Source organism: Capsicum annuum, chromosome 8, assembly GCF_002878395.1.
Source record: "Capsicum annuum cultivar UCD-10X-F1 chromosome 8, UCD10Xv1.1, whole genome shotgun sequence".
In the NCBI taxonomy this organism is placed as follows: domain Eukaryota; kingdom Viridiplantae; phylum Streptophyta; class Magnoliopsida; order Solanales; family Solanaceae; genus Capsicum; species Capsicum annuum.
Genome location: NC_061118.1, coordinates 79,336,740 through 79,362,539, shown reverse-complemented (window position 1 = coordinate 79,362,539; position 25,800 = coordinate 79,336,740). Strand labels below are relative to the sequence as shown.

The following is a 25,800-nucleotide window of genomic DNA, read 5'->3' as shown; positions in this document are numbered from 1 at the left end:
ATAAAAGCCTTCATGCTTTGTCCCCCAAGCTTTAGTGTCATTTTACCATTTTTTTTAGTCCTAGGGGTATTGAATACCCAAAAACCATAGATGTTTATATATTTTAGTCTTTGTACATTACAGAATAGTCTTCAGAACATACTATGAGCATTATCAGAATAGTCAAATATCAGTCAGTTAAACTCAGAACAGTCTAGTATTCAGTGTCTTTCAATTGGGAATAGGATTTAGCACCGAGCGAGTGTAGGATTGGCGGCTTCACCGTTAGATAGGAAGAGTCATTAGTAGCAGTCCCTATACTCAAGAACTACATAGCCAGCGTAGGATATGAGAAGTCACCCGCCAGATTAGGCTTGATGACTATCTCGTAAGGGTCACCTGACAGTTCAGGCTTAACACCCTTAGTCCTTTAGAAATTACATCAGTTTAGTAGATCTACACAGCCAGTGTTTGTACCCGTGGCACAGTATTAACACCCTTCTAACTGGGGTTATAAGTTGGACACCGATTAGCTCAAATTGGGAAATGTCGATTAGATGATACCTCCCACAGTCTCAGATACAGTCCCAGATACAGTCTCAGTTACATTCCAGGTTTAGTTATTCAGTCTTAGTGTTGTTTGACCAAAGCATACAATTTTTAGTTATTTCAGTGGTTTAGTTTACAGATTTTACTTAGTTCATGTTATATGCTTGGTCATGCATCCTCAGTATCTACAGATTTTCACATATCTTTAGTATTTATGGATTTTTATGCATACTCAGTATTTACAAATTTCCACATATTCCCAATACCTACAGATTTCATGCTCTCTATTTAGTACTTTATGCTTTATATGCATATTCAGTTAATTATTAGTTATATTTATGAAACCATCCATATCAGCCTACCTCATTCAGTATACCAGTACATTCAAAGTACTGATCGCATACCTTTTCTTTTGCGCTATGATGTAATATATCATAGGTTTTGACGCTCAATTCCTAACTTGCAATTACAGTTATCAGATCCTCATCAGTAGCAGTGGTGAGTCCTCATACTTTGAGGATAGGCTTACTTTATTTCATGTCTCAATTTAGTAGTTAGTTGGAGTTAGTTGGGGTCTGTCCCATCACCTCATAGTCATTTAGTTTTAAAGGTTTATCAGACATTAGAGTTAGTTATTCAGTATTCAGACATTACAATTAGTTATCTAGTAGTATTTCATCAGATTTAGTCAATTATTTCTATAGACTCATATTTTAGTTTTGAAATTAGTTATTAAAACCTTATGGCATGTTAGTATTTTTCTGCATTTATGATGATATTATCCAATGCTCATACCAGGTACCATCTTATGGGTTAGCTTGTGGTGCCTCGGGACAGTAAGCACCGTATGATGTCCATGGTGTGCTTTCGGGGCATTACAGCAATAGGTTGACGATAAAAAAACTAGCCAAAATAGGGGAGAAGATAAGTAAGAAGTCCAGGTGTTTTAAGAAGAGTGGAGGCAAGCAGAATATTGGTAAAGATGAATGGCAGAGGTCTAAGAAGGAGTTGGGAATTCTGGTTCATATTCTACGGCTAGTGCTCCATATCCCAAGTCGTCTGGTTGTAGCCACTTTTAGAGAAATAATGGGTTTAAGGCATAAGATGTCCAATCTTAGGCCAGTAAGGCCCAATCAACTCTATCGTATATTTCTTGTAGATTTTATGGACAGTTACACCATGGCTTTTGAGATAAGGAGTGAAATATGTGTTTTAAATATGAATAGCCTAGACATATTTAGAGGAATTATCCTTCAGGAGAGTTTCTACTAAGGCTAATAAGGCCTTGGTTGCCACATCTTGAGTTCCTGCACCAAAGGGTGCTACTTCTGGCTCCAGCACTTGTCAGAAGAGTCTGTATACTTTGCCACCCATCAGGATTTTTAGGCATCTCCTAATGTTGTTACTAGGATACTAAACCCTTTCTCTTGTGATGTATATTATCTGATTGATCCTAGATCTTCCTTTTTTTATGTGACCCCTCATGCCGATCACTTCTGGACAGTGTTGTAGACCCTTAAGGATCAATGGGTGTGTGCTAAATTTTCCAAGGGTTCTTGGTTAATATTGTTACTTTTTTGGGTTATTTTGTTTCTAGCAAAAGGATCATAGTGGATCCACAAAAAGTTGTGGCAGTTAAGAAGTAGCCTAGACCCACGACTCAAATTGATATTTGGAGTTTCTTAGGTTTAGTCGAGTATTATAGGTGGTTTTTGGAGAGCTTTTCTTCTATTTCTTCCCCATTGACTAAGTTGATTCAGAAGAAAGTAAATTTCTTGTGGTTTGATTCTTTAGAGGGTTTATTTGAGAAGATGAAGGATAAATTGACTTCGGCACTAGTCTTGACCCTACCCGAGCACCCCGATGCCTTTATTGTTTATTGTGATCCATCTGGTGCGGGACTAGATTGTACGTTGATACATCATGGTAAGGTGGTTGCATAGGCTTCTAGGAAGTTTAAGAGGCATGAGAAGAATTATCCAACTTATGATTTAGAGCTGTTGAATGGGGTCTTTTCTTTAAAGATCTAGCATTATTATTTATATGGGGTTCCTATTGACATCTTCTTTGACCATAAGAGTTTTCAGAAGGTGTTCAAGTAGAAAGAGCTAAATCTCAAGCAGAGGAGGTGGCTTGAGTTACTCATGGACTATGACATGAGTCATTATTATTATCCAGGTAAAGCTAACATGGTTGTTGATGCTCTTAGCAGGTTTTTCATGGAAATCTTATCTCATGTGGATGAGGAGTAGCGAGATTTGGTGAAAGATATTCACTTTTTTGATAATCTTTAAGTTTATCTTTTGGACCTCAAAGATGAAGGTGTCATTGTTCAAGAGATGGTGAAGTCACCTCTGAGTACTTAGGTAAAGGAGAAGCACATATTGGATCCTTTCTTGATGTAGATCAAGGGAAATGTTGTTCACAAGAAGGTGATGGATTTTTACATTGGTGGATATGGTATTTTGAGGTACCAAGGCAGACAATGTGTTCCCGATAATGATGGTCTGCGAGAAAAGATCTTGGATGAGGTTCATGAATCAAGTTATACAATTCATCTTGGTTTTACAAAGATGTATAATGATTTGAAATAGATATATTAGTGGAATAACATGAAAAGAGATGTGGCCAATGTCGTGGATAAGTGCATGGTGTGTAAACAAATAAAGGTTAAACAGTTAAGGGCTGGTGGTTTGGATCAAGACATTAAGTTGCTTGTATGAAAATAGGAAGTGATTAATATTAATTTTCATCATTGGTCTTCCACGGTCTCGCCAAAAATTTAATTCTATTTGGGTCATTGTGGATAGAATGAGAAAGTTCGCTTATTTCCTACCAGTAAAGACTTAACTATTCGGTAGAGGATTATGCTAAAATCGTCATTTAGGAGATTGTGAAGTTGCATGGTTCTATAGTTTCCATCATATCTAATTGAGGTACTCAATTCTCATCTTTTAAGAGTGGTTTGGTAACTAAGGTGAACCTTAGCACCATTTTTCACCCTCAGATAGATAGACAAGCGGAGTGGACTATGCCAATATTAAGGATATGTTACTGTCTGGTTTGATTGATTTTTATGGTAGTTGGGTTGACCGTTAGCCTCTCATAGAGTTTGCATATAATAATAGCTACTATTATAGATCTATATGGCTCAGTTCGAGGCCTTGTATGGTAGGAGTTATAGGTCTCCTATTTGTATGTTTGAGGTTGGGAGAATAGGTTGTATGGTTACAACATAGTTTACCAAGCTATGGAAAAGGTGAAGGTGATTTGAGGTAAGCTTAAGACCACTCAAAGATGCCAAAAGTCCTATGAAGATGTAAGGTGATAGGACTTAGAGTTTGATATTGATGATTTGGTGTTCTTAAAGGTGTATCCCATGAAGGGAGTAATGCAGTTTGGAAAGAATGGAAAGCTTAGTCCCTATTATGTTGGTCCACATAGTATTTAGAGGAAAGTGAGCAGTGTGGCTTATGAGTTGGATTTACCCTTGATCTTGGGTTCCGCTTATCCAATCTTTCATGTCTAAATATTGGAGAAGTGTGTAGGTTGTTCTTCCTTTGATATTTCTTTGTAGAATGTTGGTGTCTCAAATTCCATATCATATGACGAGGTCTCGATTGAAAATTTTGATGGACAAGTCCACCATTTGCGAACGAAGGAAGTGGCTTCGGTAACGGTTCTATGAAGGAAACAAAAGTATGAAGAATTTACTTGGGAAGCCTAATATGACATGAAGTTCAACTATCCATTATTTTTTCCACTTCGGATAATCGTTCTTGATGTATGTGTATTCCTTTATATGTTTTTTTCTGACTTTGTTAAAGGAAATTGTGATATCCTTGATATCTTTGTTTTCTGTCTTTATTACAGGTAAGTGTGGGTGTTCTCTGTGTTAATTTGTGCTAATGAAAGCCTTGTTTCATCATTCGAGGACGAGTGATCCTAAGGGGGGGTTAATGTAACACCATAAACTTTTGGTCGTTGAAAAATTCTGAGTTTAAAACCCACTACTCAGACTATGACTCTCCCCAAGAGTCATAGGGTGTAATTACAAGTCTTAAGGACCAACTCATAGCTAGACTAGATGCTAGCCCGACGTTTCTATTGTGACTATGACTAGGGGTTATTAGTTGTAAAGACTCAAAATGAGTCGTATGGTCCATCCAGATCTAAACCAGTGTGATGCACAAAATATTCTTTCTTCACTATGACTTGGACTATACGAGTCGTAGGGTCACCTGACAAGTAATATGGTATGAATCATAAGGTCACCAGAGAAGGATCCTTCAGTTACATTCATGACTACGACTCGTGGTAATTAGTTGTAATGTGTCCTTATGAGTCCTACAGTAGTGACCCATAGTCACTGGCGACAATTTGTTAGTGTTTTCATCAAAGGCACTTTGAACATTTCCCCTCTTCCCCAATAGTGACCCACGACTTAAAACCCCTTTAGGTTATCTTTCATACTACAAAACAAATTAAAATAACTTCTCAAACACTCTTAAATCCCCAAGGTTAAGAACACTTAGGGTTTCCAAGAAGTTGATCAGTTAGGGCTCTCAAGGGTGATTTTTCTCCACATTGTGACACATTCAGGCATGTTTTTTTAAAAAAAATATTGGGGGTAGGGGAAGGGAAAGGATGGAGTGGATTAGAATGTGAAGAATTGAACCCTCACCAACAAGGTGGAACTTCAAGTAACTAACCAAAAAAGCTACTAAGATTCTTCTCATACATTCAGGCATGTTTCTCTTTCCCAATTCTTGTTTTATGAAAAACATGTATTTTTAAATTGTAAAATTTTATGGATTTGAATATGGGTTTTGATATGGTTGAGGGTTTTGGAATGATTGATCCTTGAGTTTTTTTTCCCATGGTTTTCATGAGCTTCTCATGCTTTAAATTGAATGTTTTGAACTAATAGGGTGCATCAGTGTGGGAATTGGAATAGGGGTCGAGGTATTCCCCCAAATTGATGTTTTTGGACTTGAAATTGGACTTGGATAATTATGTTACCTACACCCACTTATCAAATTGTATTTGGCGTATGATTTGTCACGACTTGACTTACTCACTTATACTATTGCATTGCAAAATTGGCTAATTATGAATATGGATTTTGAGGTCTTAATGGACATGTTTTGGTATTTCTATAACTAAATGAGGTCGAGGAATTCCTCTAATTTTATTTAATGAACAAAGGGGGTGGAGGAATTCCCCTATGTTAATATGATTGTCATCGAATAGGAATAAGCTTGCAAGTGTAAAGGTATGACGATACCCATGGTATGCCTTAACGGTTAAATCATTTGTCTAGTGAATAGGTTATGTGAAACTTGTTTTCAATTGTACTTAATGGGGGTTATATAGCTATGCCATGGTGGTTTGGGCCATAGATGACTTATACTGTAAACTCATATTGGCCGACATGAAGTTTGGTCTTAATGGTGTTTGCATGGTTAATACTATTGACATATATTGTATCTTTGATTGGCATGGGGGTCAGGGCATTCCATGGTCTTCCTTGATACCCCTAGTTTATGCGGCTAACACATACTTGGCCCTTTCAATAAGGGAAGCTGAACCCATATATCCCATGGGTGTCTTTTTAAGACGGTTGAGCTATATAGTCCAGGAAAATGTTTGACGTCATGCTAAGCCTTGTTTTGTATCCCGGCATAATACTTATTCATGTGTATGATGATTTGTGGATGATTTTGAATTGGATTTGACTTGGCATTATTTTATATTTTGTCCCTGAGTTACATGCTAGTGCTTAACTTCTAACCATCGTTAGACGTTGTATCCCCACGTAAATCAGAGTCCGAAGGCAATTCTATTTTTCCTATGCGGTATTAGGAAGATTGGCATAGTTCGTCGGTCATTTGCGGTGAAGTAGTGAGCTTCCATTCTCTGAAGACATGATCATTTCATCGGTTTCCTTCCATGACTTAGAATTGAAGACTTCACATTAACATTATCATTGTCAGTGCAATTGTCAGAGTCGGGGGCATGTCCCGACGTTGGTTGTTTTTTGATTAGTAGAGGCTTGTAGATATTCATGTTGATTGGGTGTTGGTGTTTACAAAATTAAATATCATTGAGTTTATTACTTTTCTATCTTGTTATATGTTCGGAATTCAGCCGCTACTATGTGTGTCATGTTTTGTTTGGCTAGGAAACATGAGTGATCTCTGGTCCTCGATGGACTTAAGATACCCGTTATAACCCGGCCCTGGTTTGGGTCGTGACCCCTTAACTCTAATCTTAAATTGATGGTAACAAAAACTCAAGTCAATATTAGAGAACATAACTGCTCCCTGAAGTTGGCCAAGTAAATCATTAATGTGAGGCATAGGATACCTATTCTTAACCGTCACCTTATTAAGCTGCCTATAGTCAATACACAAATGAAAGAAACTATCTTTCTTCTTTACAAACAATATAGGAGCTCCATAAGGAAACACAACTGGTCTAATAAAATCCTTACAGAGGAGATCCTAAACTTTAGAATTTAGATCCTTAAGCTCTGTAGGAGTCATACGAAAAGTTGCCATAGAAATAGGTCAGCTGCTCAACTCTAGATCAATAACAAACTAAATTACACGCTCTAGAGGAAGACTAGTTAAATCAGTAGGAAAAACATCAAGAAACTCATGAACTATAGGAACAAAGTAAAGTAATGGACTCTCCTCACTAACATCACGAATATAAGCGAGACAAGACTCACAACCACTAAAAATAAGTCTCCTTGCCAAAATATAAGAAATAATCCCGCACCTAATAGCTTCCTGCTACACAACCAGAGGTACACCGAGCATGACTAAGGTAATGATCATGGAAAAACAATCCAAGACCACATGATAGTAAGAATCCATGCCAAGAATCACATCAAAATTCACCATATCTAATACAACAAGATCAGACTGAGTATCAAACTCTCAAACAGTCACAACATATGATATATAAACCCAATTTACAAGTAAAGAATCACCCATGGGAGTAGATACACATAACACAAATATTGAATCCCAAGATAACACTAATCGCGGGCATAATATAAAGACACATAGGAATAAATGGACCTTAGATCCAATAAAGCATAAGGTGTCTGATGGCACACTGAAATTGTACCTTTAATAACAGTATTCTGAAGACTCAACCTTGGGCATAGCAGGTATGGAATACAATTGACCATGCCTCCCACCTGGTTGGGATCCTTACCAATTTCCTATCCTACCTACTAGAGAACCTCTACAATTACCTTGGGGACCACCCCAATGACAATGAACATAACCTCTAGTTTGGAGTAGAATTGTCCTAATCAGTGGGACACTCTAAGCTAAATAAACTAATCCTCTTGATAAATGTGAAAAGGACTCCGAATTGTAACACACGTAGGTGCTGCACTAAAACTAAAAGATTCAGCTAACCTAAAATAACCACCATAACTAAAATACCCAGAAGATGAAACCCTCGAAGGTTGATCCCTAATTTGGCTAAAATAATCACTGTAACTAGACTGGCATCCATCAGCGATCTAAAGTATGGCTTGAATGAGCCTACTAGACTGTACCTAATGCATATAAGGTTGCAAAGAGGGTACCAACACTGAGAACCACTGCCTCTAAACCATGACCCACTACAGCTCCCACTAAAACTACCCTGTTATCACAGCTTCTTATTCATGACCTCTTTGAGATTCACAATTAATATCCTCCATAACATATGAATAATCAGAAATCTCAGCATAATTCATACCCACAACAACAAAAATTTTTGTAGAAATAAGGAGATGGAGTCTAAATAATGAAACAAAGCACCAAACCCTTTTATACTTAATAGTCAGAATACGTGTAGCATGTCTAGCGAACTCATAAAATCGAGCCTTATACTACATAATAATTATAGAGCCTTAATCTAACCTCGATATTTGATCCCTCAAATGATCTCTAAGACTATAATACGTATACTTCTCCTAAAAAATCCTTAAAGAATTGAGTCGATGATAATGAGGGAGATATAGTTAGCCTTGAATCAGGATGGCCTCTCCACCAATGTCTAGCTTTCAAATACAATTGTAAAGAAGTGTAATCCACACCACGAGTCTTAACTAGGATCACATTATGAAGCCTATCCTCACAAGCAATCAAGAACTCATAAGCATCCACACTCGGTGCACCAGAAAACTTAGGTGGAGCCAATATCAAGAATCTACCCAATGTTTTCTATTCCTCAAAAGACATAGCAAGTTGGGACATCACTGGTAGAGCAACTACCTGTTAGGCAACCACTGATGTTGAATACACCTCAACACTAGGAGCCACAGATACAAGTTTTGCCCCTACTTAAGTTCCACTCTAATACCAAATTGTGCACCATCAAATGATGCACCACCAAATAATACCAAGAGTTGTACCAATGCATCCTGGAGAACTAAATAGGAAATAAACCTTGGAGGATCCTGGGATGGTCTCTGACTTACCATTGGATAGGCAGAAGTATCTATGGCTCGGTAATAGGAATATGGTCTAGTAAAGGCCCCTATCCTGGTCCATTGTTGGCGTTATATCCCTAGGTTGTCCACAACCTCAAAGTTATCTGTGAATATCAATAGGATCCATACTCTTATACTCAGGGTCCTCATTTCATGTAGTAGTAGCACATGTCGTAGCTATCTGCAAAAGAGTGAAACCAAAGGAAGCTCTAGAAACCAACTAAGAATCTTAGCACAAAATGAATGGAGAAAGTTAAGAAATCTAAAGAATATTTTATAGCCCCCCAAATATATGAAATTTATATTGGCATTATGACCTATGGGACTAATAAACATTTGCTTTTGTACCAACAATACTAGTGAACCTAGCGCTCCGATACCAATTGTCACGACCCAAATTTATAAGCCATGTTAGCAGCTACCACTAGTAAGTAAGCCAAACACTAGCTTTGAGCTACAAGAAATAGGCTAATTCTGTGGAAAAGGCATAAAAGCTAGAAATTTACAAGTAAAGACTTACAACTATAATTCAAGTAATAATAATAATCCAAAAATTTGATAAATAGCAATAACAATCTCACTACCTAGTAGTGTCGCTACAAGAGCCACTAGCAAAATGATATACAAGTACTGTAATAGTCAATATATATCAGTGTCAAATAAAGAAACACTAAGTAGATGTATAAGAAGGAGAAAATGGAAACTCTGGTCTGAGAGCTCACCATGCTTCCAAATTCTAAACGACACAATTTTCATGTCAGCGACAACCACTACTACTTAGATCTAAATCAAAAAGGTATAAAACTATTTTATTAGTACCAAAGACACGGGTACTCAGTCGGCACCATCAGCCCACTTAGTTAAATCATAATATATGAACAATAATAAGCAAGATAAATAAGCTAAGTCAAAGTAAATGAGAAAACCTTGAATAGAGATCCAATGATGTAAGTAAATTACCAGAATAGATATAGTATGGAAGAAAGCATAATTAATACTACAAGACTAGACCAATTAGAAAATAAGTTCAGAAAGGTAAATAAACAAGTGCAAGCCTCCATAAGTTCATAGGGTACAATCAAGAAAGTAAATAACGAGAAATTTATCAATTAACCATAAATTAAGGTGTAACCATCAATCCATCCGTTCCATAACATACCATTAATAATATTATAATATTAGACTTGAATCCGAAATCATATCATCATCATTATCATCATTTGCCAGTCTTTAAACAAAACTCAATATCAATAAATCTCTAAACTTGAACTAAAACTCATATCAACTCACAAGTACCAATCTAGCATAAATATCAAGAATATAGTCTCTTCAAACACTAAATTATGAAACTGTAAGGGTATATTAAATCCATTAAGTCTACAAAGAGCTAATAATCATCTTAGACTAAGATGGGATAGAGGAACCCACTTCTAATTCCTGAAATATATTATAACGTAAAATCCACCTCATACTAGGCTAAGGTATCTAAATTCATTTCTACATGTCAAATGAGCCACAATTAGGTCTAAGGTAGAAATTATACCCTAGACATAAGTAACTAAGTCAATTACACCTTATTTATGATTTCAAAGTAGTCCAAAGAGTCCAAATAATGCTAATTATACCAAGTATCCTCCAATACCTAATTTGCATCCCCCATCTAGCATAATATTATCAATATACAATGAATTAGGTCAATCAATAATGAAGGTAAACCTATTCTACCTGGACGCCGAATAAAAGGCCAAAGAAATCTTTTGAACCATCGATTTCCCCTTCTAAGAAGCTTTTGTAAGATGCCACAACATAAAAATCATAATCTAAATCAAAACGAGAAAAAAGATACCCTTATTGCACTTTTATACTTTGGGTCCAAAATTATGTAAAATTCCCATGTAGAGCCCACCTATAAAATCCCATCTTCAGAATCGAAAACAAGTCCCTCTATGCTCAGGAAACATTTAACCTCAAGAATGGGTAAAGTTTGAGCTCAAATGGTGCCATAATCAAACCACCAATACTTTAGGGATTTCAAGGAATTATGAGAATTTAACCATGGATAGATGGAAAATACCAAGAATTCGAAAAAGAAATGAGTAATTCACGTGTATGAACTCCCCAAAATCACTTGCTAATGCCTCTCCCAAGTTTCCATATATTTAGTATTTTTCACTCTTGAAGTTACATGAAAATAGAAGAGAATTCAGGCAATTGGGGCATTAAAGGATACCCAGGTTTTACTTAAACGAACACTAGGCCACTTAAGTGGTCATCGCTTTTGTATCAAATTGCTACCTTCACGATAACTGCCTTATTTGTGCATGTTGCATAAGAAACCCTGATGTTTCTTAAGTAGCATTCGCTTATGCAATAAAGTACTCGCTTACCCGAGCCTTAAATGGCAGCGGTCGCATCAGTGACCGACTTTCCATAATTGCGAGCTTTGCTAAAGCGACAACAATGTTAGTTAAATGTATACACCAGTTGGGTGGTGCATCAACTGGGACTTAGAAAATTTCAAGTCTCAACTGATCCCTCAAGATTTATCCAGAATGTCGTATACACAAATAATCTATGATAATCTATCTAATTTGATGTTCTGGACTCAATGGCACACTCAATATTTCCTTCCGAGGTCATTATAATTTAAAGTGGGTTCCACGCCTAAGTTGCATTTTTCTTAAGTTCTGAACAATAGCTTGGAATGACTCTAGATGCCTTAGGACTCGAACCAATGGTCCACATAGCCTAAAATAAACATTTCTAAGCTATTTGAACAACCAGAATTGGCATATAAGATTGTTTCAATATTTTTTTTTTCCTGGTAGCCAATTCTAACCAGCTAAGACTTCAAAATAGGGAATTGGTAGTAAAAACCAAATAAACTATGTTGTAATTGAACTGTCAGCTCTAGCAAATCATAAATGACTTGTGGCGGCTATAGAAAGCTCTAAATGGTAAAAATGATAGAAAATGTAGAAAGTTAACTAGAGGGTCATTATAATTGGTTTATGAACTGACCCACCTTACAAAATGTTCCCATTCATTAAAATTTTAGTCAATTGAGTTGAAATTTGTAGGATATCATATTTGTGAATATTTGCAACTTGATTTTACTGCTTGTATACCATCCTTGATATGGGCAATGAATTTGGTATGCTAATTAAAGAATTGAAAGTGTTTCTTTGAGTGAGTAGTTAAGTGCCATGTGTGGTGAGGCTTTTATTTGTTTTTGTACCATGGGTCCATCTGGAACTTGTCTAGTTTGTCTATAGAGCATTATGACGTTAATAAAATGTCCTTAGGCGCCAATAATTGAGATTGAACCTATGAAGTTAACCATATACACTTCCCAATTGTTAGTTGAGTGACCAATCTTTGCCTTAATTTGTTCCTCTTACTCTTTTTCTTAAACAATTGTGTTACAATCGATAACTTGTTCTCCTAAAATACCCTTTTTTGAACAAAAACAACCTTGAAGAATTTATCTAAGGCACTAAACCATAGGATGCAGGAATTTTTAGGTAGAACTTGTAATTAGAAGTTCATAGAATTGCGGAGCATTTACTTCCTTGTCTAGTTCATTGTTGTGTCCCTTATAAATATAAGAGAGAAACAGAGAGAGAAAATGAGAAGGATAGAAATTATAGATTTAGAATATAATAGATGAGTTGTCTTAGTTGAAAAAAGATAAGATAAGGATGTTGTCAAGTGCAACATCAAGAATTGGTTCATAGTATAATTGGATAATATGAATTTTGGTGAAAAAGTAAACTGAGGTATTATGTATTGCTTGAAGTTGTAGAGTCACTTTAACTGTTTGCTATCTAACCTTATCCATTTCCTACATTACAAGCAACCAAAAAACCTTTGTGATATCAAACAAAGCATATTCGATTATTGTGATATGGAAAATAAGGATCAGCCTATAGTATGGTATTTATGTGAATGATCTTCTTTAGGAGTAAGAGTTGTTCATATTGACTCCTTGATTTTAAATTTGATTGCATCATGAGAAAGGCATATTCTTATTGTGAGGACACTCGATTGTTTACATTGAGCACGTGGATTGACCTTTGTTGATATTTATGAGCATGATCTTTGTTCTGTAACGACTAGTTAATACTTGAGGCTTATACATAAAGAATTGATTTTTTTATTGTGGATGCTCGTAGTGATTTTCAAAATCATAAGGGAAAGATAAATTTCACGAAGAGACATGTGTTTGAACACCCTAATTGTACTATTTGTAGACATTTGTTTTTAGTTCTTTGTTCCATTGATTTGCTCGAGAACAAAAAAAAATTATGTTAGGTTTGTTGATGAGTAAACATTTTGTGACTCGTTTAGCCTATATGTTGTATGATATCAAGTAATCAATGCCATCTTGAGATAGTTTTAATGATGCTTGTTTTTAAGGGTTGAAGTCAAAAGATGATCAATAAAGCCTAAGGAAGAGAGAAGATAGAGAAAAATAGCTAAAATTTGAAATAGCATTACCTAAAATGTCACAACCTGATTCCTCAGGTAATGATGTCACCTACTATAACCCACAAGTAGGTAAGCCAACTCATAGTCCGGAACTACTAGCAACGGACTACCAAGAGAAATTAATGATGATAGCGGAATAATTATAATAAAAGGCTAAAGTGTGTGTGTGTGTGTGTGTGTGTGTATATATATATATATATATATATGTCGCGCCCTATTTTGAACTGGTCGAAACAGCACAGTTTTGCCACGTAACTTTTTAGGAAAATCCACTTTTTATGTAAAACTCTGTTTTGGTCTACTAAAAACATTTTAAGATTATGCATAAAAATTTTGATTACTCGAGGGGAGGGTGTTAGACACCCCTCAGAACGTATCCGAAGATAATCCTTAGACTTAGTTTAGAAAAAACTTTGCTTTTATTTATTTACGAAAATGGTGATAAGAAAACTTTTATCATTATTTTCTACTTATTATTTTATATAAAAGCAAGAAAACTTAAGGTATAACAAACGTAATGCTACCATGTACAAGGAAGTAATGCAATCATCGCATATATGAATGAATATTTTAAGATATGAGAAAAATAACTTTTTTTTTTTATGATTTGGATAATATAAAGGGAAAAAAACTTTATTATCTATACATGTGTAAAGTTGAATAGGTAAATAACAATAAAAAAAATATTTTAAAGCGTGGGATAATTTGAGACAAATGTGAATATGAATATATTTAAAAGTACAAAAATATGTAAAATTTTACTTAATTAGAGAAACTTAAATAGATTTAGACTAAAATTAAGCGAAAAGTAAAATGTGATAATATAATGCATAGGCGTAACAAAATTGAGATAATAATAATAATAATAATAATAATAATAATGGTAATAATAATAGTATTAATAACGCTAATAATAATTGAAATAGTAATAAATATTATGGTGTAAATAATAATAGTAATAACAGATATGATGTAAAATAGTTATTGTGAAAGTAATACTATATACCTTGTACATGGTAGCGAAAGAATGTGTTATACCTCGCGTTGCTAATCTTTTGAGAATCTGAAAAACCCGAAACATTAAATATAAACTATGGCTTGAACATTAAAGTTTCGTACTAAATAAAAAGTTAAAGTTGATGAATACACTCTTTTGGGAAAATCTGAAATTTTGATAACTTTCTCGATTAAGTTAAAACTGAGATTTTATCTATTTATCTTTTGTTATATTTTAAAGAAAAGTGTGAAGGTTGTTATACTAATCTCATTTAAGATATCAGTGATGAGTTTTTCAAAAGAATTAGCCGATTATGATAAAAATATATTTTCCTTAGTGATAACCGCGTGTCGTTTGCGAAAGTCGGAACGTTAAAACTATTTTTAAAGGATTGGAAGGACAACATAAATTCAGTAATCAAATAAAATTACCTTAAACAAATTCAATAACAAAGTTAGTTATTAAAAAAACTCAACATGATAAATAAAGTTTAAACCAAGAGGATAAAAAAATACGATACTCTATTTAGGAGTTTGGGCTCCTAATTTGCGCGACTCCGAAGTGCAGCGATCCTAAGTAGCATTTGACCCGATATTTGGGTCAAAGCTAGTTCAATTGCAGAAATCCAACTCCCAAGTTCACATGTACATGTAAGATGAAAATATAAGGATTAGAAATTGTTCAAGTGAAAAAAACGTCACATGAGGATGTTAAAGAATAGATTAAATATCACTTTAACATGCAAAGTTTGTAACGTCACATGAGGATGTTTAAGAATAGATTAAATATCACTTTAACATGCAAAGTTTGTTTTTTATTGTAAGGCAGAATGAAGGAAACCTTGTAAGTCGAAGATGCACTTTGCCTAATTTATTCACATCCTTACCCTTTAGAATTAGAAGTGATGCAAAAAAATATTTCAATACTTATTCACTGTATAGCTATAAGATACATTAAAAGAGATTATGTTCAATATGTATGTGAAAATCTATTCAAAATATAGATAAATATGTAAAACATGCCAATGATACAGGATATGCTCCCTCCTAAAAATACAAATACAGATAACTCTTTGTTTTAAACTTCAGCCCGGGAAACACCCTCGCAATCATATTCGCAAAAGTATCTGATAGTCAATTGAATTTATTTTGTCTCATATATTAATTCATATCTGTACTGGAAAGAGGTAGCACTTACACGAGGAAATAGTCGAGGTGCGTGCAAGTTGGCCCAGGCACCACAATGAATAAAAATGTTCTATGAACTATCGTTAACTAAGTCCTCTAGAATGCAGTTAATGCTTTGTACAGGCAACTTTTTATATGTTTCTTCTCAAAATGAGCTGTTGGTAGTAGTATAAACGAACACTTTTAGTAAACCAAAATCTGAACCAAACTCTTGTTTCTGGAAGCAACACATGCACACATTTTCATATTCTCCAAATTATTAACTTTAATAATGTGTACTACAAGAATCCAAAGTGTGTTAGACTATTTATTATGTAGCTCAACAAATTAAAGATGCCACCAAGTTAAAATAATGCAACAGCAATATTTTGGCAAGACACCACTGTAAGATTCTAAACATAGAACTAACAAATTAAACGGAAAACCAAAAGTTCATGCATAAACCTTCCCAAAAGTTGGCAAGCAGAATATATCCTTATCCTAAATAACAAGGAATTAAAATCTCAAACAGTAAGATTAGTCAGTTCTTTTTAGAAGCCTTTAGTACTAGGTAAGAAGCATAATCATCCAAGATATGCCAAGCAATAGTCGATGGAATGTTCAAGCGAAAATCTACAAAGTCCCGAGATGGATATTCGAGAATTTCAGGACTTTCGGAACATCCTTTCATGAGACATTATGGCTGCCAACTCATAGCAACCATACCGACCAAACAAAGGCACAGACAAACTGCTACTAATCAGTTCTGAACCTCAAAAGTTGACGTCAAACTTATTTTACACAGTCCACTCAATATATATACACATATATATCAAAGGTTTGGCATTTTGTTCAAGCCAAGTAAAATTTTTTCACCAATATATCATTCAATGAGAATGAAACTAAAAGACCAGAGAGTCTTTTTTTTTAAATCCCATTTTTTTCTTTACATTTATACCTCAAAATCGATTGGCTAGCACCATACCATATGAAATAAGACGATAACAGTAGAGCAAAAATTTCACATGATTCAACTATTTAGATGCTAAGCTGATATACCTATACAAACAAAATTTAAGATGAAATAATTTTCTTGAACTCGACTTGCGAAATGACCAATAGTACCTGAGTGTACCTGAATGAGATAAGTGTGTGTGTGTGTGTGTGTATATATATTCGAAAAAGACCAAATTTGAACTCAAGAACACACCACACCTAAAAAGATAATCCCTTTCAACTTGGATCTTTCCAGGGACAAAAACGAATATATGACCAAACTTGAGACCACATATTGATATGCTCACAAATTCATACACACAAAATATCTCTAAGAAAAAAAAAGAATCGTGCCTTTACCCGTAACGCCAAAACAGCAGCAGCAAATACCATAACAAAAAAAACCGAGTTATGTCATACATTTCATACTCATGGTCTTATATATACACAGATATAATATAAAATATAGGTAAAACACTTGCTCACAGAACAAAGCATGACAACAATAAAACTTAATGACAGAAAACGACATGCCCTAAGAAATAAAAATAAAATGAGATGAAGAGAAGGTGGAGTGGGAAGGGGAAATTCGCATATTTTACTCGATTCCAAAGAGAATATATTCCCTATATTGAACATGTGGCAAAAATATTAGAAAGAAAAAAGAGGATTAAGATGAAACCGAATACATGAATTCAGTCAGTGGCTAATGTACAACATAACACAACCGAAATATTTTTCCAAAATCAAAGTACACTTTTGTCCCCCAAGTTAAAACTTTTTCAGAATTAACAATTATTTAGAACTTGATTGGAATTTACAATCAGATCCGTTTTTTAGAATTAACGACATATCTTTATCCACAAAGTCAACAAAATGTTGATAACAAAATTTAAGGGGCAGAATCACAAATTCATAAACTGAACGAGATTAATAAAATAAAAATAGAAAAGATAAAAACGAAAAAAATGAGATATTCTCATCTTTTTAGGGGCAAAAAATAGGAGCGATAACGTCAAGGATTCTTCAAAGACTTGATACAGGACTCCGAACTCAAAGATTTCCTCACGAATTTTAGCTTCTTCCTTCAATTCCCTTCCCTTTTTTCCTTTTTTGATCTTTATTTTTCCTCTCCTTATTCCCTTTGTTTTTCTTGTCCCTCTAAAGGAATGACCATAGCCCCCTTTTATAAGCACACTCTGGAGTGTGAGAGCTTCTCAAAGAGGTTCCAAATTTAATTCAAAATTCAAATTTTTTGGTGGGACAATGCAAAGATTTTGAAAAGAAAACATAGTAAGGATAAGAATTTACCCATTTTTAGGTTGATTTGAAAGAAACAGAGGGATGAAAATGGACTTGTTCTTGATGACACCCTCTCTTCCAAGCTAACAGTGAATAGGGTGACACTTTTGATTTATCAAGCCAAAGCAACAGGAAAATGAGGGATTTATGCCGACAAAATCTCAATGGATTTAAGGTGAGGGAAAGGCTTGAGCAGAAGAGTAGTTGGGTTTTGCTAGATAGAGGCATCGGCATATGAAAATGATGAAATGAGAGACCATTTTCTCATCTTAGGGTGAGAGAGTCGTATTTGATAGTTTATTTTGTTGACTAAAACCGTCCGATCATTTGATGTCTAAATTTAATATGAAGATAAAATAAATAAATAATGATAATAATAAATAAATTATATATATATATAAATATAAAAATAACTAAATAATTAGAATTTTTGAGACTATCAGACCTGAAATTTTAACTGACTAGGTTTGATTTGTGTTAGTCGGATAACTTTGGATTAGTTTTGATTCTATCCTTTGATCGAACGATCCTAAAAAACTACCCTTAAAAAATAATAATAGCAAAACAAGAGAAAAGGAAAATGTATGCATATACGGATAAATATATGAAAAGTTGATTTTGAAATAAATATTTTGATTCGTTTGATATTTGATTGGATGGTTCGTATTTCTTTTGAAAGAGAAGAGAAAGGGAGAAAAAAAATAATTATATAAATAAATAGATAATTAAATATAATAATAAAAAATTATATACACCTACATATATATAAAAATAACTGAAAATTTTGTGATCCTTTTAAATAAATCGACGGATCAGGTTAAATTATATTTATTGAGGTTGAATGGCAAAGCGGACATAAGGGTTGGGTTCGGATAAAATAAAAATGGGGAAAGGACATGGTATGGTCATTTAAAAAAAATGACCCATAATTGAAAAGGTGTACACACTGTAGCCAGTTGGCTAAAGTACTTCTCCTTTTTTATCCATTTGGCTCAATTAGACACATGTAGTCCCTATACTAATTGGTACACTTTTATACCACATTGACACACTTTTATACTATATTGATACACTTTTTAAAAAAGAAAAAGGAAATTCTACGCAAGTACATCAATCCATATACCCAATTGATACTCTTTTATACCGCATTAATTTACTTTTATACTAAATTGATACACTTGCAGTGTCCATATACTCAATTAATACTCTCTTATACTAGATTGATACATTTTTTAGAATGCATGTAGAAACTATATATAGTTGTATAAAATATGTATCTAAATACTAATTATAGTTCAAAATTATATAGAATGTGTATATCTATTTTCTCTTTGATGTTTGACTTGTTTTATTTATAGTTCCTCTTTTTGACTTACAATAATGTTGGGGGTTGGTTTTTGGATTTGGGGAATTGCAGTTGAACTATTGAAGAAAGTTGAAGTTAGGCCTTCCATTTTGAGTCTTAGTTGCATTATCTGCTCCTCAAAATCTTATGTATTTGTTTTGGCCAAATAAAGTTTCTTATAATAAAACTGTCACATGATTTTTTTGATAGTCAATATCATCATTCCATAAATATACATAATGCATGTTTCAACGTATAACAATTGTGGTTACGCTAATTTCAAAAAAATAATAGATTAAAAAAAAATAAAAAAGCTACAAAAAAAAAGTGAAAAAACCCAAAAGAGCAGTTATTTTTTTTATAATAGAATGAAACATCAAATTTTTCTAATGAAAAAATATAACATAAGAAAGCAGCAAAATTAAAAAAATAAAATAAACTAGCGTTTTTAAAAAAATGAGAAAAAGCGAGAAGTAACTAACATGCAAAATCCACACTTTTACTTTGCAAAAGAAAAAGTTGAATTGTGATGCTTAATGGCCGAATTGTGATGCTTAATGGCTATTTACTGGGTTTTTAAATTTAGGTGCTAGTTTTGTGAAATTATTTTAGTTTTAGGTGTTTTTTTTGTACTTTCCCCAATAAAAATTAAAGTTGGATTATTGTTGGTCCGAATACACTTTTTCTGCCAAAATTAATTTTATCGATGCTCCATACTATCTAAAATTATTCGTTAGTTCAACGTATATAAATTACAGGTATAACCATTATAGGCGTTCAATGTAAATATCTTTTTTTTATTTATTTAATATTAACAATACATATGTGTGTAAAAAATATATAATAAAGTATATGTAAAAATTAATAATAAAATATAAAATATTTATTTTATATAACAAAAATATGCATATATATATGATCACAATATCGCCCTATAAGAAATAAATAAATGTGAATGCGATTACCAAAACATATTATTTTATTTTATTTGTTAAAACATTTAATTATTTTTTATTTAAATATTTTATATATGATAATAATAAATAAATAAATAAATTTTCTTTTATTTAAAAATTTATAGAAATGGAGATAAAAATATGAATCTTATTTCTTATGTAACTTTTTTTTTGGTTTTAAATTATTTTGGGCCAGGAACATCGATACAATTAAATATAGAAAAATAGCAAGCCAAAATTGAGTGTCAATAATTGCCCTTGAGTGACCAAAGATTTTATGTGAAAATCTTTGGGCAATTACGTTGACGTAATCAATTTGTCTTGGGAAAAATAAAATGTTTAGAAGATTATGGTCGGGCTTCGATTCCCGAGTTTCCTACATATCTCGAGTTTCATGAGAAATCAGGCCATCTGTAGTTTGAATTAAGCAAAATTCGGTGAATATCAAAATTTGCCCCAGTGTAGAATTATGGTGACATTGAGTTCATTCAAGGATGATAACAAAGATTTCAACACGATTATCCCTCAATTGGTTACTTGGGGTAGCTGGAAATAAAGAGATATTGGATAGCCATATCTTCTGAGGATTTTAAGGGAAAAGGAAATTACAGATTTTCAAATATTGCTCTAGTATCGGATTAAGACGACACTGGGTGATGACACTAAAAATTATAAAAAATTATAGAAAAATAAGAGTTTTGAGTCGAGTCAAGTTGAGTTTCTTTGCCGGAATACTTGACATAGCTAGGGATGCTTCACATTCCACTAGCTTGCTCCAGTTTGCTGCTAAGAGGGTAGTTCTACGTTGTATTGCATGGTCCTGCAAAATAGGTAAAAGAGTTGAAAAGTACTTGTTTGTTCAAAAATTGTAAATTGAAATTGTAATGTAAAGAGTGGAGTTTAGATATTCAAACTAGTATTGTCTCCGTTTGTGGAGGTCTCCGACTAGCGGGGCAATAACTGAAATGTAAATAGCCTCCGTCGGCTGAAATGTAAATAGCCTCCATCGGCTTAGCTGCTGCTTGAATATAAATACCCTCCATTGGCTTAAATGTAAATAGCCTTCATCGACTGAAATGTGAATAGCCTCCATCGGCTGAGCAATTACTGAAATGTAAATAGCCTCCGTCGGCTAAGCAGTTGTTAAAATATAGACAGCCTCCATCGACTAAGTAGTTGTTGTAAAATAAAAAGCCATCTGTCTAGCAAGCAGTTGAGAAGTAAGCTCCATCTGACTGGTGAGCACTGTTTGAAAAGTAAAGCCTCCGACGATGGGACATTTGCCCATAAAAAAACTACCTTGTATTGGCAAGGTGGTCCTTCAATCTGAATTAAATGATGGTATTGCTGCTAAGACTTCATGTTGTTGTGATAGTGTCTTTCTTGCGTGCTTGCTATGGTTTGGGCCTCGAATTGATAGGCTATGCTCTGTTTACCGAAATATAATTTTCTGATATGGCGGAGTGTTTCTTTGCTTATATACATTCTTTGATTTATGGCGAAGCATCCCCCTTGCTGGTGCACAACTCCCGATATGGCAGAATTATTTTGCTTATTCGCATCCTCTGGTATGGTAGAGGATCACTTTGCTTACTTATGTACAGTCTTCAGAATGCGGAACTTAATTTCATTTGCTTATGTACAATCCTCGAAATACGGAAGCTCGACTTTGTTTGCTTATACACAGTCTTTGGAATGCGGGAGCTTGACTTTGTTTGCTTATATATAGTCCTTGGCTTGTGGAATCTTGGATTTGTTGAAGTCAGACGACACCCTCCGATTTGCGGAGTTATTCATCATAGTTAGGAGGTTGGCTCTGATTTGCGAAGTTTATTAAGAGAAGTAAATAGCCTAATCTTCCTACGAGGATCCTTTTTTCTTCGTTTCTTACTCGGTTCTTCAAAATGTACCTGCAAAAGAATTTCAATAAAACTCTTAAAGCTTGTGAGGATTAGTATAAATGTATGTAAAGAGAATAAAGTAAGGAAATAATATTTGGCTCATGTCGTGGTGATAAGCCGCACGATGTCCCTGATCCTGTCCCAACGTTTGACTTGATGTCGTCTTTCGATTCCTGTTTTCCTGTGGTCAAAGAAAAATTCTTAGTTAGGAGGGGGTATTGATTTGTGTCGACTTGGGGATCCTGGCTTTGTCTACGGAATTCTCTAATACTTCCTCGGTTGTTCGATTATTCCTAAATCTGGAGTCTCAGTAGGTCGGAAAGTAGGAAATTATAGTGAAAAATACATATATGTATATATGTTTTCGCAAATACATTACGTATATATTAAGTATATATAGTAATCCCTTATAGTTTTTAGATTATGACATGTTCGGAAATCCTTTAAACCTTTATTTGTTGATCGTAGCCCATGTAGCTTTATCTTTCGGGTGGAGCTTCTTTGACTGTCGATGCTACGATGATTCTAGCGACGAGATCATTTATATTCTGAGGCTATAACATGAGCAAAGGAGATTTTCCTAAAGGTAAGATCGAACCTTTCAGATTGCTTATGTATCTTTAAAATAGGAATCAGGTCTGTACGCAGTTTGAGGGTGGAGAATGAAAAATGAAATACAGTGACCGAGTCTGACTCAGAATTCCTACGTATCCAAGTGGAAAAAGGTCATAAAGTAGTTTGAGTAAAATAGGAAAAGTGATAATATAAAATGCAGTGACCGAGCCTGATTCAGGTTGCCTATGTATCCTAATGGAATCAGGTCAAACCGTAGTTTAGTACAATAAAAGGGAAAAATATAAGGGACCGAATTCAATAAGGATTGCTTACGTAACCCGCTGTGGGAAGTTAGGTCGGGCGTAGTTCTAAATATATAAAAGGATGATATTTTGGGTTTTTCTAAGAAAAACCGAACCCTATGTGGGGTGGGGTGCCTACGTATCTCACCGTGGGAAGTCAGGCTAATACGTAGTTCTGTTACATTAGAGAAAAATGCAAAAGTACGAAAAAACAACTAGTCCTAATGTCTTTAAATATAGTACTTCTTGATGGCGTCCAAATAAATCGGCTTCGTGCTTACTATGCCATCCATTTCTGCAAGAATCACTGCTCCTCCTGAGAGTATTCGATGAATTATGTAGGGACCTTGCCAATTTGGCGCAAATTTCCCTTTGGCTTTATCTTAGTGAGGGAATATATTCTTCAATACCAACTGTCCTAGTGTGAATCGACGAGGCTTAACATTTTGGTTGAACGCCTTGATCATTCTATTTCAATAAAGTTGACCATGACAGACTGCATCCAATCTCTTCTCATCAATGAGCATTAATTATTCGACCCTACTATGAATCCATTCAGCATCGTCTAGACCACCTTCTTGGATAATTCTTAATGACGGTATCTCTACCTCTGCAGGTATGACTGCTTCCGACCCGTAAACCAACATGTAGGGAGTTTCCCTAGTAGAAGTCCTAATTCTGGTGCGATACCCAAGTAATGCATATGATATTTTCTCATGCCATTCCCTATTACCGTTCACTATCATCCTTAAGATCCTATTGATATTATTGTTTACGGATTCAACAGCTCCATTTATTTGAGGTCAATATACCATGAAATTTTGGTAAGCAGTCTTAAACCTTTCGCAAATCTCTCTCATCAGGTCGCTATTGAGATTGGTTCCATTATCCATTATGATTGACTCTAGAATTCTAAACCGATAGGCTAAGTTGTTGCAAATAAAATCTGCTACCACCTTCTTAGTTACGGTCTTATATGTTGAGGCCTCAACCCACTTTGTGAAGTAGTTGATGGCTACCAAGATAAAACGGTGTCCATTGGATGCAGGAGGCATTATAGGCTCAATAACATCCATGCCCCAAGCAGTGAACGGCCAAGGAGAACCCATCACATTGAGTTCGTTCAGCGGAGCTCATATAAAGTCTCTATGAACTTGAAATTGGTGACAATTCTACACGTATCGAATACTATCCCTCTCTATGGTCATCCAAAAGTATCCAACTCTCAAAATATTCTTTGCAAGCATGAAACCATTCATGTGAGGTCCACATGTTCCTGCATATATATCTCCTCTAACAATCTTGTGGCCTCCGTGGCATCGACGCATCGTAACAATCCCAAGTTTGGAGTCCTCCTATACAAGATTTCCTTGTTGAGAAAGAAGTGATTGGCCATCCTCCTTAAAGTTCTCTTCTACTTTCCAGTAGCGCCTTCTGGATATTCTCATGCTTTGAGTAACCTCTTGATATCATAGTACCACGGCTTTCCATCTGGCTCTTCATCTACATGGAAACAGTATGTTTGTTGATCATGTATTTCCACTACGATGGGATTGATGTAATTCTTATCGGGATGCTGGATCATTGAACATGTTGTCACCAAGGCATCAGCAAACTCATTTTGAATCCAAGAGACGTGTATGAATTCAATCTTCGTGAACCTTTTAATTAACTCCTTAACACATTGCACATAAGGAAGAATTTTGACATTCTTGGTGGTCAATTCTCGCTGCACCTGATGGATCAACAAATCTGAATCTCCTATCACGAAAAGCTCTTTGAGGTCCATGTCTACTTCCATCCTAAGTCCAAGAATCCAAACCACATATTTTGCTATATTATTCGTGCAAGGCAACCTAATCTTTGCCGAGATCGGATAATGTTGACCTGTTTCTGAAACTAGGACTGCTCGAATTTTGACTCCTTTAAAGTTTGCTGCTGCATCGAAGAACATTCTCTATCCATCATACATCTCTGAGATATCTTCTCCTGCAAACAATACCTCTTCCTCAGGAAAGTAGGTATTGAGTGGCATCTAATCTTGATCCACTGGATGTTTTGCAAGGTGATCAGCCAAAGTTTGTCCTTTGACGGCTTTCTGTGTCACATACACAATGTCAAACTCACTCAACAAAATCTTCTATTTTGCCAACTTTCCAGTAGGCATTGGCTTCTGAAAAATGTACTTGAGTGGATCTATTCTTGAGATTAAGTACGTGGTATACGCAGACGGGTAGTGTCTTAACTTTTGTGCAACCCAAGTCAATGCACAACAAGTCCACTCCAATAATGTGTTCTTGGCTTAATACGGCGTGAACTTCTTACTCAGGTAGTAAATGGCATGCTCTTTCCTCCCTGTATCATCATGCTTCCCAAACACACATCCAAATCCATTATCCATAATAAATAGATATAACAACAATGAATTTCCTGGTAATGGTAGAACTAGTACTGTGGGTTAGACAAATACTCCTTGATTTTGTCAAAATCCTTCTGACATTCTTCAGTCCATCCGGTGGCGGCATCTTTCTTCAATAACTTGAATATTGGTTCATAATTTATCGTGGAATGGGCTATGAACCGACTGATGTAATTAAGAGACCCAAGAAGCTTATTACGTCCTTTTTGGTCTTATGAGGTGGTAATTCTTGGATTGACTTTATCTTGGATGGATCCAACTCTATACATCTCCTACTAACAATGAATCCCAACAACTTTCCTATGGGAACTCCAAAGGCGCATTTAGCTATATTCAACC

General features: G+C 34.7%; 1 protein-coding gene across 1 annotated transcript; it reads right to left on the bottom strand.

The window, feature by feature from the left end:
* Positions 1-24,486: 24,486 nt before the first annotated feature.
* On the bottom strand, positions 24,487-24,996 carry LOC107879099. The gene has a single exon (XM_016726217.1). It carries the CDS (start codon positions 24,994-24,996, stop codon positions 24,487-24,489), a length of 510 nt encoding a protein of 169 aa, XP_016581703.1.
* Positions 24,997-25,800: the final 804 nt, after the last annotated feature.